Source organism: Aegilops tauschii, chromosome 3, assembly GCF_002575655.3.
Source record: "Aegilops tauschii subsp. strangulata cultivar AL8/78 chromosome 3, Aet v6.0, whole genome shotgun sequence".
NCBI lineage: Eukaryota > Viridiplantae > Streptophyta > Magnoliopsida > Poales > Poaceae > Aegilops > Aegilops tauschii.
Genome location: NC_053037.3, coordinates 510,914,318 through 510,932,863, shown reverse-complemented (window position 1 = coordinate 510,932,863; position 18,546 = coordinate 510,914,318). Strand labels below are relative to the sequence as shown.

General features: G+C 45.1%; 1 protein-coding gene across 1 annotated transcript; it reads left to right on the top strand.

Moving 5' to 3' along the window:
* The first annotated feature begins 15,104 nt into the window (after positions 1–15,104).
* Positions 15,105–16,735, top strand: LOC109781100 (protein FAR1-RELATED SEQUENCE 5-like). Its single transcript, XM_073511981.1, has 4 exons — positions 15,105–15,251; positions 15,480–16,026; positions 16,118–16,287; positions 16,607–16,735. The coding sequence occupies exons 1-4, from the start codon at positions 15,105–15,107 to the stop codon at positions 16,733–16,735; spliced, it is 993 nt and encodes a 330-aa protein (XP_073368082.1).
* The last annotated feature ends 1,811 nt before the right edge of the window (positions 16,736–18,546 follow it).

Genomic DNA, 18,546 nt, shown 5'->3' with positions numbered 1-18,546 from the left:
GAATTGTAATTGTTTGATGACTAATAACACGGTTTGTTAGTTTTCAAGAAAGTTTATGTTCTATACTTTAACATGTGAATAGTTTGTTACTTGATCATGAAAAGTTCTATGAGTTGAACTACTGTTATGACATATAATGATGCTAGAAAAGGTGATTGAAATTATCATTGATCAAGCTTATGCACCTGCTAGCATTCACACTTCATAAATTCTTTCCTTTATCATTTACCTACTCGAGGACGAGCAGGAATTAAGCTTGGGGATGCTGATACGTCTCCAACGTATCTATAATTTATGAAGTATTCATGCTATTATATTATCCGTCTTGGATGTTTATGGGCTTTATTATGCACTTTTATATTACTTTTGGAACTAACCTATTGACCCAGAGCCCAGTGCCAGTTTCTGTTTTTTCCCTTGTTTCAGTGTTTCGAAGAAAAGGAATATCAAACGGAGTCGAAACGGAATGAAACCTTCTGGAGAAGTTATTTTTGGAAGGAAAGCAACCCGATAGACTTGGACTGCACGTCAGGAAAGAAACGAGGGAGGCACGAGGCAGGGGGCGCGCCCACCCCCCCTGTGCGCGCCCTCCACCCTCGTGGGCCCCTCGTGGCTCCCCTGACGTATTTCTTCCGCCTATATATATCCATATACCCTAAAACGATCGGGGAATAGAATAGATCGGGAGTTCCGCCGCCGCAAGCCTCTATAGCCACCAAAAACCAATCGGGACCCTGTTCCGGCACCCTGCCGGAGGGGGGATCCCTCACCGGTGTCCATCTTCATCATCCCGGCGCTCTCCATGACGAGGAGGGAATAGTTCACCCTCGGGGCTGAGGGTATGTACCAGTAGCTATGTGTTTGATCTCTGTCTCTCTCGTGTTCTTGATTTGGCACGATCTTGATGTATCGCGAGCTTTGCTATTATAGTTGGATCTTATGTTTCTTCTCCCCCTCTACTCTCTTGTAATGGATTGAGTTTTCCCTTTGAAGTTATCTTATCGGATTGAGTCTTTAATGATTTGAGAACACTTGATGTATGTCTTGCCGTGCGTATCTGTGGTGACAATGGGATATCACGTGATTCACTTGTTGTATGTTTTGGTGATGAACTTGCGGGTTCCGCCCATGAACCTACGCATAGGGGTTGGCACACGTTTTCGTCTTGACTCTCCGGTATAAACTTTGGGGCACTCTTTGAAGTACTTTGTGTTGGTTGAATAGATGAATCTGAGATTGTGTGATGCATATCGTATAATCATACCCACAAATACTTGAGGTGACATTGGAGTATCTAGGTGACATTAGGGTTTTGGTTGATTTGTGTCTTAAGGTGTGATTCTAGTACGAACTCTAGGGCTGTTTGTGACACTTATAGGAATAGCCCAACGGATTGATTGGAAAGAATAACTTTGAGGTGGTTTCGTACCCTACCATAATCTCTTCGTTTGTTCTCCGCTATTAGTGACTTTGGAGTGACTCTTTGCTGCATGTTGAGGGATATTTATATGATCCAATTATGTTATTATTGTTGAGAGAACTTGCACTAGTGAAAGTATGAACCCTAGGCCTTGTTTCCTAGCATTGCAATACCGTTTGTGCTCACTTTTATCTTTAGTTACCTTGCTGTTTTTATATTTTCAGATTACAAAAACCTATATCTACCATCCATATTGCACTTGTATCACCATCTCTTCGCTGAACTAGTGCACCTATACAATCTACTATTGTATTGGGTGTGTTGGGGACACAAGAGACTCTTTGTTATTTGGTTGCAGGGTTGCTTGAGAGAGACCACCTTCATCCTACGCCTCCCATGAATTGATAAACCTTAGGTCATCCACTTGAGGGAAATTTGCTACTGTCCTACAAACCTCTGTACTTGGAGGCCCAACAACGTCTACAAGAAGAAGGTTGCGTAGTAGACATCAGTGTACCCATACAGTATTTCAAAAGGAGACTTCCCCAGAGCAGAATGCCAATTTGAATTATACTAGAACTCACACAAGGATAACCACTTACTCCATTTGTGAGGTTGAGCACTAATGAAACACCTCACATAACACTCCACTTGCTGGTTAACCCTTTCAGTCTGCCCATCTGTCTCAGGATGATTTGCTGTGCTCATGTTCAACTGACTCCCAGTTCTAGCAACCAACAGTTTCCAGAATTGGCTAGTGAATATTGGATCTCTATCAGAAGTAATAAACTTTGGCATGCCATGTAATTTATATACATTATCCAAAAACACCTCTGCCACTTTCTGAGCATTAAAAGGATGTCTTAAAGGAATGAAATGACCATACTTGGAAAACTTATCAATTACCAGCAGAATGCAGTTAAACTGAGAAGACTGAGGAAGACCACTAATGAAATCCATAGAAATAGTATATCCCAAGCTTGGTGTGGCACTGGCAATGAAGATAATAATCCAGGATAAGGGACTCTCTTAGGTTTAGCTTTTTGACAGAGCAAGCAGGACTGCACCTGAGTCAAAATGAACTTCCTCATACCATGCCAAGAAAATAGAGCATGAATTCTCTTGTATGTAACTAAGAAACCTGAATGGCCACCCAATGGACTATCATGGAAGGCAGCAAAAATTTTCTGATGCAAAGCAGGAACAGGACCCACCCATATGCTCTGTTTATATTTCAGTAATCCATTCACCAAACTGTAGGGGGGTTTAGATGCTGGCTGAATAGCTAATTGTTGCATTATAGCCAGAGCCTTCTCATCCTGCTGATAACTATCTATAATCTCAAGCAACCAAGCAGGTTGATTACTGGATATTAAGAAAAGTTGGGACTGATCTGGAGGTCTTCTAGACAATGCATCAGCTGCAGTATTGTCTGAACCTTGTTTGTACTGAATTTGGTAGTTTAATCCCAATAGTTTAGTAAGACACTTCTGTTGCCATACTATATGTAATCTACGATCTTGCAGATGAGCCAAGCTCCTTTGATCTGTTTTGATAGTAAAATGTTGTACTTGCAGATAAGGTCTCCATTTATCCACTGCTAACAGGATAGCCAAATATTCCTTTTCATACTGAGAGAGCTCTGTTCTTGGGCCCCAATGTTTTGCTCACAAATGCTAGTGGGTGCCCTTGTTGCATGAGTACTGCACCACTACCATATTCACAAGCATCAGTCTCAATCATGAAGGGTTTAGTAAAATCTGGTAAATCCAGGACAGGAGCAGACACCAGTGCTTGTTTTAGTGTCACAAAAGCTTCATCTGTTATGCTGGTCCACACAAAAGGAACACCCTTCTTAAGAAGATCAGTCAATGTCCTTGCAATAATCCCATAATGCTTAATAAACTTCCTGTAATAACCACTCAACCCAAGGAACCCTCTCACCTCCTTCACATTTTGGGGAGTAGGCCATTGTTGAACAACTACTATTTTATCAGGGTCAGTAGAAACCCCCTCTGCTGAAATAACATGCCCTAGGTATGCTATCTTAGGTTGAGAAAAATCACACTTAGACATCTTCACCTTCCACTGTTCTCTATGCAGAATAGACAACACCTCATCCAGATGCTCCCAATGCTCCCTCAAGGTCTTACTGAAGACCAAAATATCATCAAAGAATACTAATGCACACTTTCTCAAAACAGGGGAAAGATCATAATTCATTGTTCCTTGAAATGTTCCTGGTGCTCCTGACAACCCCATGCCCATCACATTAAATTCATAATGTCCATTATGAGTTTCAAAAGCTGTTTTGTATTCTTCTCCTGGTGCTAATCTGATTTGATAATGGCCAGCTTTTAGATCCAATTTGGAAAACCAACAAGCTCCTACTAATTCATCCAGAAGTTCATCTATAACAGGAACTGGATACTTGCTTTTCAATGTGATAGCATTAAGGTGTCTGTAATCAATCACCATTCTCCAAGGGCCCTCCTCTTTTTTCTTGACAAGCAACACAGGAGAAGAAAACTCACTGTTGCTATGTCTGATCATTCCTGAGGCCAACAGTTCTTTTATCTGCTTCTCCAACTCATCCTTTAAATGGGGAGCAACCCTGTAAGGCCTCACAGACACTGATCTTGCTCTAGGAATCAGTGGAATAGTATGATCTTTGAGTCTTCTGGGTGGTAATGTGGTAGGAGTTTCAAATACTACAGCATGTTTATCTAACAGTACTTGCAATTCTAGATGTTTCACTTTCTCTTCTGCAAGTCTGATTAATGAAATAGAGAACACTATAACAGCAGCATCTTCAGGCAACAATCCTTGCAAAGTAACCATTGTACCCTGATAAGAAAAGGACATCCACTTCTACACCCAATCCACTTGCATAGGGCTATGCAAGCCAATCCAGACTAATAATCCCATCATAACTGGCCAAGGGCAATAACCTGAAGGTAGTGGCAAATTCTACTTGACCACAGCTCCATGAATAGTATTTCAATATAGAATCACACTGCAATGTGCCTCCACCAGCTACAGCCACTGACACAGGAGGTTGTGACTGAACATTAGTTAATCGATGCTGCAAGTTACTGTCAATGAAGGAGTGTGTACTGCCTGAATCCACTAGGAAAATTAGTTCCATGCCCTGTATCTCAACCAAGAGTTGCAGTGTTGGTGCATTAGATTGCTTCCCTACAGCAGCAGCAGACAAATGCATACTACAGACAGACATTCTATCTTGATCCTGATCACTACCAGCAGATGACTTTGTTTCCTCTGACTGAATATGATCAATAAGCTCCTGCACTATGTGCAACTGGACTGATGACTTGCATACATGATCTTTAGACCATTTCTCACCATAAACAAAACAAAGACCTTTAGACTGAAAACTTCTCAGTGCAGACCATTTATCTTCAGTCAGGACTGGTTTCTGAACTTCCAAGCTATGTTTGTCTTCAGAGCTGCGATGTTTATAAGGTGGCAGTGGCAATGGCATAGGCCCCGATCTAGCAGAAGAGACATGATTAATAGGAGTAATGCCCTCACCCAACTCCTCATGCAACAATGCTAAATCATACGCTGCATCCAGATCCCGTGGTTTCTGCAGAGCTACAGCAACACGAACACCAGGTTTGGGTCCATCCAAGAACCTAGTAGTGTAATGCAGCGAATTGGGCGTCTCTTCATACGCAGACAATTGGTCATATAAATCAGCGAAACATTCCACATAATCAGCTACAGAAGAAGTCTGAGCTATCCTGAACAACTGACACAGGAGTGTCTGACGTTGATTACGCCTGAAGCGGTTCTGCAAACTCTGACAAAATTCAGACCAACTTGCCTGCGGTTGACGACGTTGCATCGACTCCAACCAACGATCAGCAGCACCCTCAAATTGAGCCGTGGCCAGAGAAATCCATCGGTGAGTCGGGGTACACCACGGCCGGAACTGATCTTCGCAACGCGTTTGCCACAAACGCGGATTGGCTCCATCAAATCGCGGCAATTCGAGGCGAGCACCAAACGCAAACGAATCAGCAGCATCAAAGGAATTCGACTCACGGCCCAGCGAAGGACGGAACGGGAAATTGGACTCGTGTGCACCTCTGACCGGAGGAGGGACATAAGTATTATGCGCCTTCTCCCGGTGATCGTGGTCGAAGCCGAGGGAATCAGTCGGGGCACCGCCTCGACCATTCCCAGCCACACGCGACGGGGACGGATCTTCATGTCGCGAAGGACTCCCCTTCGACTGGTCGCCGCGGATCTGCTCCAGCTCCATCAACAGCTCGTCACGGACCCCGTCCACCTGCGAGGAGAGCAAGCCGTCGAGGGTAGAGGTATTCTTTGAGATCATCTTCTCCATGGCCTTGAGGAGATCCGCACCTTGTTCTCGGAAGCGCTTGTCGAGGTCGACCGCGAGATCCGCCCGGAGGAGCTCGTAGACGCCGCGCCCATCCTCCGACAACTTCTCCATCGCCGCCGCTCGCCGCCGATCTCGCCACCGCGTCTCGTGATGGTGTTGAGGAAGCGCCAGGACCGCCGAATCTGATACCAAGTGTAAGGGCCTCGATCGATCTACAGCTAGGAGCTAGGGTTCATGGCGAAATGGGGAATTCGGTAGCGTGTATTTCCTCCCAACCTCCCTTACAGCTACAATTCAGTTACAATTGGCCGCAGCCGCCGTCCAAGTCCAAGCCAAGTCAATTCGAACGTTACACAATGGTATTTAGCTACCGAGCCCATTCTGGGCCATCGTTCCACCTGGGCTTCGTCTTGGTTCGAGTGGGCCGCGCCGCGGGCCCGCTTGAAGCCTGGTTCCTTGCCGTTGTTTCCTCGCTTGCCGGATGGTGAACAGTATCTGAACCTGTTGCCGCCTGGTGACGATCTTTAGTATCCTGCGCCCGTGCGTCGCTGACGAAAAGTATGTCCATTTTTATGATGTTCACACTCGCAATGTTATTCATCTGAAATACAGTCATAGGCACGGTGCAATGCCAGACGAAAGAGCTGCAAGCGCAGATAGGATAAGTGCACTCGAACTTGCATTTAGAGGTTTTGCTGAGAGGAAAGGAGACACATGAAGGAAATATGCCCTAAGGCAATAATAAGTTGTTATTTATTTCCTTATTCCATGATAAATGTTTATTATTCATGCTAGAATTGTATTAACCGGAAACTTAGTACATGTGTGAATACATAGACCAAACAAAGTGTCCCTAGTATGCCTCTACTTGACTAGTTCCTTTATCAAAGATGGTTATGTTTCCTAACCATAGACATGTGTTGTCATTTGATGAACGGGATCACATCATTAGGAGAATGATGTGATGGACAAGACCCATTCCTTAGCTTAGCATTATGATCATTACAGTTTCATTGCTACTGCTTTCTTCATGACTTATACATGTTCCTCAGACTATGAGATTATGCAACTCCCGAATACCGGAGGAACACCCTGTGTGCTATCAAACGTCACAACGTAACTGGGTGATTATAAATATGCTCTACAGGTGTCTCGGATGGTGTTTGTTGAGTTGGAATAGATCAAGATTAGGATTTATCACTCCGTGTAACGGAGAGGTATCTCAGGGCCCTCTCGGTAATGCACATCACTATAAGCCTTGCAAGCATTGTGACTAATGAGTTAGTTGCGGGAAGATGCATTACGGAACGAGTAAAGAGACTTGCCGGTAACGAGATTGAACTAGGTATTGAGATACCGACGATCGAATCTCGGGCAAGTAACATACCGATGACAAAGTGAACAATGTATGTTGTTATGCGGTTTGACCGATAAAGATCTTCGTAGGATATGCAGGAACCAATATGAGCATCGAGGTTCCGCTATTGGTTATTGACCGGAGACGTGTCTCGGTCATGTCTACATAGTTCTCAAACCCGTAGGGTCCGCACACTTAACGTTCGGTGACGATCGGTAATATGAGTTTATGTGTTTTGATAAACTGAAGGTAGTTCGGAGTCCCGTATATGATCACGGACATGACGAGGAGTCTCGAAATGGTCGAGACATAAAGATCGATATACTGGATGACTATGTTTGGACTTCGGAAGGGTTCCAGGCAAGTTCGGACAAATACCGGAGTACCGGGGGGTTACCGGAAACCCCTGGGGAGTGTAATGGGCCTATTGGGCCTTAGTGGTGAAGAGGAGGGGCGGCTAGGGCAGGCCACGCGCCCCCTCCCCCTCTAGTCCGAATTGGACAAGGAGGGGGGGCGCCCCCCTTTTTCCTTCCCCCTCTCTCCTTCCTTCTCTCCTACTCCTACTACTTGGAAAGGGGGAATCCTACTCCCGGTGGGAGTAGGACTCCCCAGGGCGCGCCATAGTAGAGGGCCGTCCCTCTGCCTCCTCCACTCCTTTATATACGGGGGAGGGGGACACCCCATAGAGACACAAGTTGATCAGTTGATCTTTTAGCCTTGTGCGGTGCCCCCCTCCACCATAATCCACCTCGGTCATATCGTAGCGGTGCTTAGGCGAAGCCCTGCGTCGGCAGCATCATAATCGCCGTCATCACGTCGTCGTGCTGACGGAACTCTCCCTCGAAGCTCTGCTGGATCGGAGTTCGTGGGACGTCACCGAGCTGAATGTGTGCTGAACTCGGAGGTGCCGTGCGTTCGGTACTTGGATCGGTCGGATCGTGAAGACGTACGACTACATCAACTACGTTTTCAAAAAACTTCCGCTTACGGTCTACGAGGGTACGTGGACGACACTCTCCCCTCTCGTTGCTATGCATCACCATGATCTTGCGTGTGCGTAGGAATTTTTTTTGAAATTACTACGTTCCCCAACAATGGTATCAGAGCCAGGTTTATGCGTAGATGTTATATGCACGAGTAGAACACAAGTGAGTTGTGGGCGATAATAGTCATACTGCTTACCAGCATGTCATACTTTGATTCGGTGGTATTGTTGGATGAAGCGGCCCGGACCGAAATTACGCGTACGCTTACGCGAGACTGGAACCGACGTGCTTCGCACACAGGTAGCTGGCGAGTGTCAGTTTCTCCAACTTTAGTTGACCGAGTGTGGCTACACCCGGTCCTTGTTGAAGGTTAAAACAACACATACTTGACGAAAAATCGTTGTGGTTTTGATGCGTAGGTAAGAACGGTTCTTGCACAGCCTGTAGCAGCCACGTAAAACTTGCAACAACAAAGTAGAGGACGTCTAACTTGTTTTTGCAGGGCTAATTGTGATGTGATATGGTCAAGACGTGATGAGATATAAGTTGTTATATGAGATGATCATGTTTTGTTGAAGTTATCGGCAACTGGCAGAAGCCTTATGGTTGTCTCTTTATTGCATAAGATGCAAGTGCCAAATAATTGCTTTACTTTATCGCTATGCGATAGCAATAGTTGCAAGAGCAATAGTTGGCGAGACGACCATGTGACGACACGCTGATAGAGATCAAGATGATGGAGATCATGGTGTCATGTCGGTGACGATGGAGATCATGACAGTACTTTGGAGATGGAGATCAAAGGCACAACATGATGATGGCCCTATCATGTCACATATTTTGATTGCATGTGATGTTTATCTTTTATACATCTTATTTTGCTTAGTTTGGCGGTAGCTTTATAAGATGACCCCTTACTAAAATTTCAAGGTATAAGTGTTCTCCCCGAGTATGCACCGTTGCAACAGTTCTTCGTGCTGAGACACCACATGATGATCGGGTGTGATAAACTCTACGTTTACATACAACGGGTGCAAGCCAGTTTTGCACATGCGGAATACTCGGGTTAAACTTGACGAGCCTAGCATATGCAGATATGGCCTCGGAACACTAGAGACCGAAAGGTCGAGCGTGAATCACATAGTAGATATGATCAACATAGTGATGTTCACCATTGAAAACTACTCCATCTCACGTGATGATCGGACATGGTTTAGTTGATTTGGATCACGTCATCATTTAGATGACTAGAGGGATGTCTATCTAAGTGGGAGTTCTTAAGTAATATGATTAATTGAACTTTAATTTATCATGAACTTAGTCCTGATAGTATTTGCATATCTATGTTGTAGATCAATAGCTCGTGATGTACTTTCCCGTTTATTTTTGATATGTTCCTAGAGAAAAATAAGTTGAAAAATGTTAGTAGCAATGATGCGGACTAGCTCCGTGATTTGAGGATTATCCTCATTGCTGCACAGAAGTATTATGTCCTTGATGCACCGCTAGGTGACAGACCTATTGCAGGAGCAGATGCAGACGTTATGAACGTTTGACAATGCTCAGTATGATGACTACTTGATAGTTTAGTGCACCATGTTTTACGGTTTAGAACCGGGACTTCAAAAATGTTTTGAACAACATGGAGCATATGAGATGTTCCAAGAGTTGAAATTGGTATTTCATACTCATGCCCGTGTCGAGAGGTATGAGATCTCTGACAGTACTTTGCCTACAAGATGGAGGAGACTAGCTCAACCAGTGAGCATCTGCTCAGATTGTCTGGGTACTACAATTGATTGAATCAAGTGGGAGTTAATCTTCCAGATAAGATAGTAATTGACAAAGTTCTCTAGTCACTATCACCAAGTTAGTAGAACTTCATGATGAACTATAATATGCAAGGGATGACGAAAGTAATTCCCGAGCTCTTCGCGATGCTGAAATTGGCGAATGTAGAAATCAAGAAAGAGCATCAAGTGTTGATGGTTAACAAGACCACTAGTTTCAAGAAAAGGGCAAAGGGATAGAAAGGGAACTTCAATAAGAATGACAAGCAAGTTGTCACTTCCATGAAGAAGCCCAAAGCTAGACCCAAGCCTGAAACTGAGTGCTTCTACTGCAAAGGAAATGGTCACTGGAAGTGGAACTGCCCTAGATATTTGGCGGATAAGAAGGATGGCAAAGTAAACAAAGGTATATTGGATATACATGTTATTGATGTGTACTTTACTAGTGTTTATAGCAACCCCTCGGTATTTGATACTGTTTCAGTTGCTAAGAATAGTAACTCGAAACGGGAGTTGCAAAATAAACAAAGACTAGTTAAGGGCGAGGTGGTGATGTGTGTTGGAAGTGATTCCAAGGTTGATAAGATCACCATCGCACACTCCCTTTACCTTCGAGATTAGTGTTGAACCTAAAATAAATGTTATTTGGTGTTTGCGTTGAGCATAATATGATTGGATCATGTTTATAGCAATACGGTTATTCATTTAAGTCAAAGAATACTTGTTATTCTGTTTACATGAATAAGACCTTATGTGGTCATACACCCAAGGTGAATGGTTTATTGAATCTCGATCGTAGTGATACACATATTCATAATATTGAAGCCAAAAGATGCAAAGTTAATAATGATAGTGCAACTTATTTGTGGCATTGCCGTTTAGGTCATATTGCTGTAAAGCGCATGAAAAAAATCCATGCTAATGGGATTTTGGAATCACTTGATTATGAATCAGTTGATGCTTGCGAACCATGCCTCATGGGCAAGATGACTAAGACTCTGTTCTCCGGATCAATGGAGCGAGCAACAGACTTGTTGGAAATAATACATACTGATGTATGCAGTCCGATAAGTGTTGAGGCTCGCGGCGGGTATCGTTATTTTCTGACCTTCACAGATGATTTGAGCAGATATGGGTATATCAACGTGATGAAACATAAGTCTTAAACATTTGAAAAGTTCAAAGAATTTTAGAGTGAAGTGGAAAATCATCGTAACAAGAAAATAAAGTTTCTACGATCTGATCGTGGAGGAGAATATTTGAGTTACGAGTTTGGTCTTCATTTAAAACAATGCAGAATAGTTTCGCAACTCACGCCACCCGGAACACCACAGCGTAATGGTGTGTCCGAACGTCATAACCGTACTTTATTGGATATAGTGCAATCTATGATGTCTCTTACCGATTTACCACTATCGTTTTTGGGGTTATGCATTAGAGACAGCTACATTCACATTAAATAGGGCACCATCTAAATCCGTTGAGATGACACCGTATGAACTATGGTTTGGCAAGAAACTTAAGCTGTCGTTTCTTAAAGTTTGGGGTTGCGATGCTTATGTGAAAAAAAGTTTCAAACTCATAAGCTCGAACCCAAATCAGAGAAATGCGTCTTCATAGGATACCCAAAAGAAACTGTTGGGTACACCTTCTATCACAGATCCGAAGGCAAGATATTTTGTTGCTAAGAATGGATCCTTTCTAGAGAAGGAGTTTCTCTCGAAAGAAGTGAGTGGGAGGAAAGTAGAACTTGATGAGGTAATTGTACCTTCTCCCAAATTGGAAAGTAGTTCATCACAGAAATAAGCTCCAGTGATTCCTACACCAATTAGTGAGGAAGCTAATGATGATGATCATGAAACTTCAGATCAAGTTACTATCGAACCTCATAGGTCAACCAGAGTACGTCCGCACCAGAGTGATACGGTAATCCTGTTCTGGAAGTCATGTTACTAGACCATGACGAACCTATGAACTATGAGGAAGCGATGAGGAGCCCAGATTCCGCAAAATGGCTTGAGGCCATGAAATCTGAGATGGGATCCATGTTTGAGAACAAAGTGTGGACTTTGGTTGACTTGCCCGATGATCAGCAAGCCATTGAAAATAAATGGATCTTCAAGAGGAAGACAGACGCTGATAGTAGTGTTAATATCTACAAAGCTAGACTTGTCGAAAAAGGTTTTTGACAAAGTTCAAGGTGTTGACTACGATGAGATTTTCTCACTCGTAGCGATGCTTAAGTCTGTCCGAATCATGTTAGCAATTGCCGCATTTTATGAAATCTGGCAAATGGATGTCAAAACTGCATTCCTTAATGGATTTCTTAAAGAAGAGTTGTATATGATACAACCAGAAGGTTTTGTCAATCCTAAAGGCGCTAACAAAAATATGCAAGCTCCAGCGATCCATCTATGGACTGGTGCAAGCATCTCGGAGTTGGAATATACGCTTTGATAAGTTGATCAAAGCATATAGTTTTATACGGACTTGAGGTGAGGTCTGTATTTACAAGAACGTGAGTGGGAGCACTACAACCTCTCTGATAAGTATATGTGAATGACATATTGTTGATCGGAAATGATGTAGAATTTTCTGGAAAGTATAAAGGAGTGTTTGAAAGGAGGTTTTCAAAGAAAGACCTCGGTGAAGCTGCTTACATATTGAGCATCAAGATCTATAGAGATAGATCAAGACGCATGATAAAATTTTTCAATGAGTACATACCTTGACAAGTTTTTTGAAGTAGTTCAAAATAGAACAGTCAAAGAAAGAGTTCTTACCTGTGTTGCAAGGTGTGAAGTTGAGTAAAGACTCAAAACCCGACCACGGCAGAAAATAGAAAGAGAATGAAAAGTCATTCCCTATGTCTCAGTCATAGGTTCTATAAAGTATGCCATGATGTATACCAGACCTATTGTGTACCTCACCATGAGTTTGGCAAGAGGGTACAACAGTGATCCAGGAGTGGATCACTGGACAGCGGTCAAAATTATCCTTGGAGGACTAAGGAAATATTTCTCGGTTATGGAGGTGATAAAGAGTTCGTCGTAAAGAGTTACGTCGATGCAAGCTTTGACACCGACCTGGATGACTCTATGTCACAATCCGGATACATATTGAAAGTGGGAGCAATTAGCTAAAGTAGCTCCGTGCAGAGCATTGTAGACATAGAAATCTGCAAAATACATACGGATCTGAATTTGGCAGACCCGTTGACTAAACTTCTCTTACAAGCAAAACGTGGTCACACCTTAGTACTCTTTGGGTGTTAATCACATGGCGATGTGAACTAAGATTACTAACTCTGGTAAACCCTTTGAGTGTTGGTCACATGGCGATGTGAACTATGGGTGTTAACCACATGGTGATGTGAACTATTGGTGTTAAATTACATGGCGATGTGAACTAGATTATTGACTCTAGTGCAAGTGGGAGACTGAAGGAAATATGCCCTAGAGGCAATAATCAAGTTATTATTTATTTCCATATTTCATGATAAATGTTTATTATTCATGCTAGAATTGTATTAACCGGAAACTTAGTACATGTGTGAATACATAGACAAAACAAAGTGTCCCTAGTATGCCTGATGGTTATGTTTCCTAACCATAGACATGTGTTGTCATTTGACGAACGGGATCACATCATTAGGAGAATGATGTGATGGACATGACCCATTCGTTAGCTTAGCATTATGATTGTTACAGTTTCATTGCTACTGCTTTCTTCATGACTTATACATGTTCCTCAGACTATGAGATTATGCAACTCCCGAATACAGGAGGAACACCTTGTGTGCTATCAGACGTCACAACGTAACTGGGTGATTATAAATATGCTCTACAGGTGTCTCCGATGGTGTTTGTTGAGTTGGCATAGATCGAGATTAGGATTTGTCGCTCAGTTTATCGGAGAGGTATCTCAGGGCCCTCTCGGTAATGCACATCACTATAAGCCTTGCAAGCATTGTGACTAATGAGTTAGTTGCGGGATGATGCGTTACGGAATGAGTAAAGTGACTTGCCGGTAACAAGATTGAACTAGGTATTGAGATACCGACGATCGAATCTCGGGCAAGTAACATACCGATGACAAAGTGAACAACATATGTTGTTATGCGGTTTGACCGATAAAGATTTTCGTAGGATATGTAGGAACCAATATGAGCATCCAGGTTCCGCTATTGGTTGTTGACAGGGGACGTGTCTCGGTCATGTCTACATAGTTCTCGAACCCGTAGGGTCCGCACGCTCAACGTTCGATGACGATCGGTAATATGAGTTTATGTGTTTTGATGAACCGAAGGTAGTTCGGGGTCCCGGATATGATCACGGACGTGACGAGGAGTCTCGAAATGGTCGAGACATAAAGATCGATATATTGGATGACTATGTTTGGACTTCGGAAGGGTTCCGGGCAAGTTCGGACAAATACCGGAGTACCGGGGGGTTACCGAAAACCCCCGGGGAGTGTAATGGGCCTATTGGGCCTTAGTGGAGAAGAGGAGGGGCGGCCAGGTTAGGCTGCGCGCCCCCTCCCCCTCTAGTCCGAATTGGACAAGGAGGGGGGCGGCGCCCCCCTTTTTCCTTCCCCCTCTCTCTCCTTCCTTCTCTCCTACTCCTACTACTTGGAAATGGGGGAATCCTACTCCCGGTGGGAGTAGGACTCCCCAGGGCGCGCCATAGTAGAGGGCCGGCCCTCCCCCTCCTCCACTCCTTTATATAAGGAGGAGGGGGCACCCCATAGAGACACAAGTTGATCAGTTGATCTTTTAGCCGTGTGCAGTGCCCCCCTCCACCATAATCCACCTCAGTCATATCGTAGCGGTGCTTAGGCGAAGCCCTGCGTCGGTAGCATCATCATCACCGTCATCACGCCGTCGTGCTGACGGAACTCTCCCTCGAAGCTCTGCTAGATCGGAGTTCGTGGGACGTCACCGAGCTGAACGTGTGCTGAACTCGGAGGTGCCGTGCGTTCGGTACTTGGATCGGTCGGATCGTGAAGACGTATGACTACATCAACCGCGCTCTCATAACGCTTCCGCTTACAGTCTACGAGGGTACGTGGACGGCACTCTCCCCTCTCGTTGCTATGCATCACCATGATCTTGCGTGTGCGTAGGAATTTTTTTGAAATTACTGCGTTCCCCAACAACACAGTAGTAGTGCCTTTGATGGGATTGACCTTTGATTCTCTTGGAGAAGCTTACGACTACTACAATCTGTATTCGTGGGAGTGCGGCTTTGGAATAAGGTATGGGAAGAGTCGTACAAACGTCAAAGGAGCTAAAAGCATGCAAGAGCTACTCTGCAACTGCGGGGTAAGGATAAAAGTCATATAGTGTTTATGTTCCTTTCATTAGATTAAAGTTTTGTTAAACTAATGGAGACAGGATGTTCTACAGGGCAAACCAAAGAAAGTGAACTCCAGTTCGTCAAGAACAGAGTGCCCAGCCATGATTAGATTGCTTAGAACTGAAGACGACGGGTGGTACATATGCGAATATAGAGTATCTCACAACCATGAGATGTTGCACACATGCGCACAGAAACTCCACTTCCCTTCACACAGGCACATCGACAAATACACCAGAGAGCTGGTATCTCAGTTGCGTCAAAATAACGTTAATCTTAGCAAGGTTTACAGCATAATCGGCACATTTTTCGGTCGTATTGAGAACGTCCCTTTCACCAAGAGGTGCCTGCGGACGTTGTGTGCAAAATTGAGCAGAGACCAGGCAGATGAAGATGTTAAGAAAACCATGGATTATTTCGCAGAACTGAAGCAGCCTGACCCTGAATTCACTTACACGGTGCGTCTAGACAGTGAAAGTAGAGTTCGGACACTCATATGGACAACTGGGAAGAGCAAATTGCAGTACCACTACTTCGGTGATGTTGTTACATTTGACACTATCTACAGGACAAATCTTTACGACATGCCATTCGGACTTTTTGTTGGAGTGAATAACCATTTCCAGAGTGTGATATACGCTGGTGTGCTTATGCGTGATGAGAAGGTTGAGAGCTTCAACTGGGTATTTTCGGAGTTTGTCAAGCTGATGGGAGGGAAGAAACCTATTACAATTCTAACTGGTAAGTACATAGATTCAAAATGCTGAAATTTTGTCAATGTTTTGTTTTTAATTTTGTCTGATGATTCACCATGATTATCTAAAAATGGCAGATCAAGCAAGAGCTATGGAGGTCGCTATAGAGGAGGTTTATCCTCAAGCAACACACCGTCGGTGCAAGTGGCACGTCTTAAAGAAAGCAAAAGAGTCTCTAGGTACTTTGTACAACAAACGCAGTGAATTCAGGGAAGAGTTTCACAAGCTAATACAGGATATGCTCACGGTGGAAGAGTTTGAAAAACAATGGAAAGAGTTGATCGACAACCATTCACTGCAGAAGAATACATTCCTCATACATACTTATGAAAAGAGGCAGATGTGGGCAAAACCTTATTTTGCAGGGAAATTCTGTGCCCGAATGACTAGCACACATCGTAGTGAAAATGAAGAAAACAGGAAGATGGGGTCATGGAACAGAACGGGATAGTACTGAATAAATGAAAAAAATATGACATACCCACTCGTGCTCGCACTTGTAAAAGTGCTTGCCTGGATTGTTTGTCGTGTGAGAGACCCACCATTGAACCATCCCATTGTTGCAGAAAGGGCAAACCATGAGTGGAAGTGATGGCTGCTCCTCAAGAGAAACAAGGGGGGCGCTGGAGCTTGACATGGGAGTGCTTGAGCTTGACATGCCAATGAGAACCATCTACAAGACAGGAGGAAAGTGACAGAGCTAGATGGTGGATATGTTCGGTTCTTGATGGTATGATATGCAGTAGTGAGGAAGCTGCAAGCTGCAAATATTTTATAACTGACGAGAGGAGGAAGATGACCGTTGTAGTGAGGATTGAGCCGTTGCGAGAAAATGAGGAGCGTGTGCATTAAGTTCAGTTGGGTGGTTGGGAGTTGGCGGATGAGAGGGGGTGAAGGACAGGAGTGTTGGGAAACCGGGGCCACCAGGGGTGGCGGCGGCCTCGTGCGTATCGCACGGGCTAGCCCCTCCCGTTTCCCCCACTTTACGTTAAGTGGGTACTTATCCCTTGACCCTTTACTATATATAAAGCAACGAGGAGCCATCATTGTAATCGCTGATCATTGATTAATAAAGCTGGTCTCCTCCATATCTCTCTGTGTCATTTACTTTCGCGTGTTCGACTACTTCGACTACTTCGTCTACGACGCTCGCCCTCGCTCCGCAACCTCGGACCGGACTCGCCGGCGGAGTTGCGGAACACGTTATCAGTACGCTTCGCTCCATCAACTCTCCGTCAAGCCTGCGTCAAGCCTGCATCACGCAGGCTTTCGTCGATCCCGCGGAGGTATAAGATCCGATCCCCACTCTTTGTAAAAATGGATTCCTCTCGTTACTGCGATTTCGTTTTTGCGATTAGATTATTTTTCGGATCAATCTACCTATGGTGTGGACTTCTCTCCCAAGAATTGAGCGGACGAATACGTCGCCGACCAATGTCGATGTTCTTGGATCAAGAGAGATTTGTTGACTACACCCTAGGGGGACGGTGATTACACGTACTCCAGATGAGCACGGCACCGCCGCGTTGTACCCGACGTACACGCGTCGTGACGTCCCGAAGACGCACGATTTTGCCATCCCGAGGCAGATGACGACGTCCCCGTCGCCACTGGCGTCGCCATGGCCCTGCTGGCCGTCCCCGTCGTCGAGCGCTCGACTGCCGTCGCCGCGCTCGCGTGCCTGCTGCACGCGCCGCCCTGCTGGCCGCGACCCCGCTGGTCGCCGGCGCCGCCGTGCTGGCCGTAGCCCCGCTGGCCGCGCCGCGCAGACCCGCCGTGCTGGCCGCCCCGTGGCCGTAGCCGTGGCAGCGCACCGCCCGCCGTGGCCGTGGCCACGCGCGCTGCGAGCCGTGGCCGTAGCCGCGCCGTGTCGGGGCCGCGCCGTGCTGGCCGCGCCGTGCCGGCCGCGCCGCGCCATGGCCGTGCCGTGCTGGCCGCGCCCGCGTGCGAGCCGCCGCCGCGCGAGCCCATTGGCCGCCGCCGCACCCCGATGCGGGCGCTAGGGGAAACCCTAGCGTCGCTACGCGCCAGGCCACTGGCGGCTGGGCCGGCCCGCTGGCCCCTGGGCCGGATGGGCCGTGGCCGTGGGGGTTCCTCCAGAAAAAAGGGGGGGGGGGTGGCTGTAGCACGGCAATTTGCGGTTTAGCCCCCGTAGTTTTCAGATTTTACGCGAGTTTTTATTCCTGCTGTAATATTTCGCGTAGAAGCCCCTAGAACTGTCTGTTTTCGCTGAAAACACGTATTTGGGCTTAAAAATGCCTCGGAAATTCAATTTTTGGACTAGTTTTCACATACTAGATGCGCTTAACATGCTATCTTTTGTAACATGATATTATAGTATGATTTTACCGCTGTAGATTAATTGTTTAGCACTCTTAATCATTTAGTAAGTCATATAATAGCATGTTTTGAATATTGGAACGTCATTTTATTGAAAAAGTTTATCAACATCGCTTTGTGCAAAAGATTACCTGTTGTAATCTCATGATTTTTGCATAAATCACAG

Bases quoted from the DNA above. Each gene is read 5' to 3' on its own strand.
- LOC109781100 (XM_073511981.1), top strand. From the start codon at position 15,105: ATGGGATTGACCTTTGATTCTCTTGGAGAAGCTTACGACTACTACAAT. The intron at 15,252-15,479 runs GTAAGGATAAAA...ACATGCGCACAG, and splicing joins AGCTACTCTGCAACTGCGGG to AAACTCCACTTCCCTTCACA. The intron at 16,027-16,117 runs GTAAGTACATAG...TAAAAATGGCAG, and splicing joins ACCTATTACAATTCTAACTG to ATCAAGCAAGAGCTATGGAG.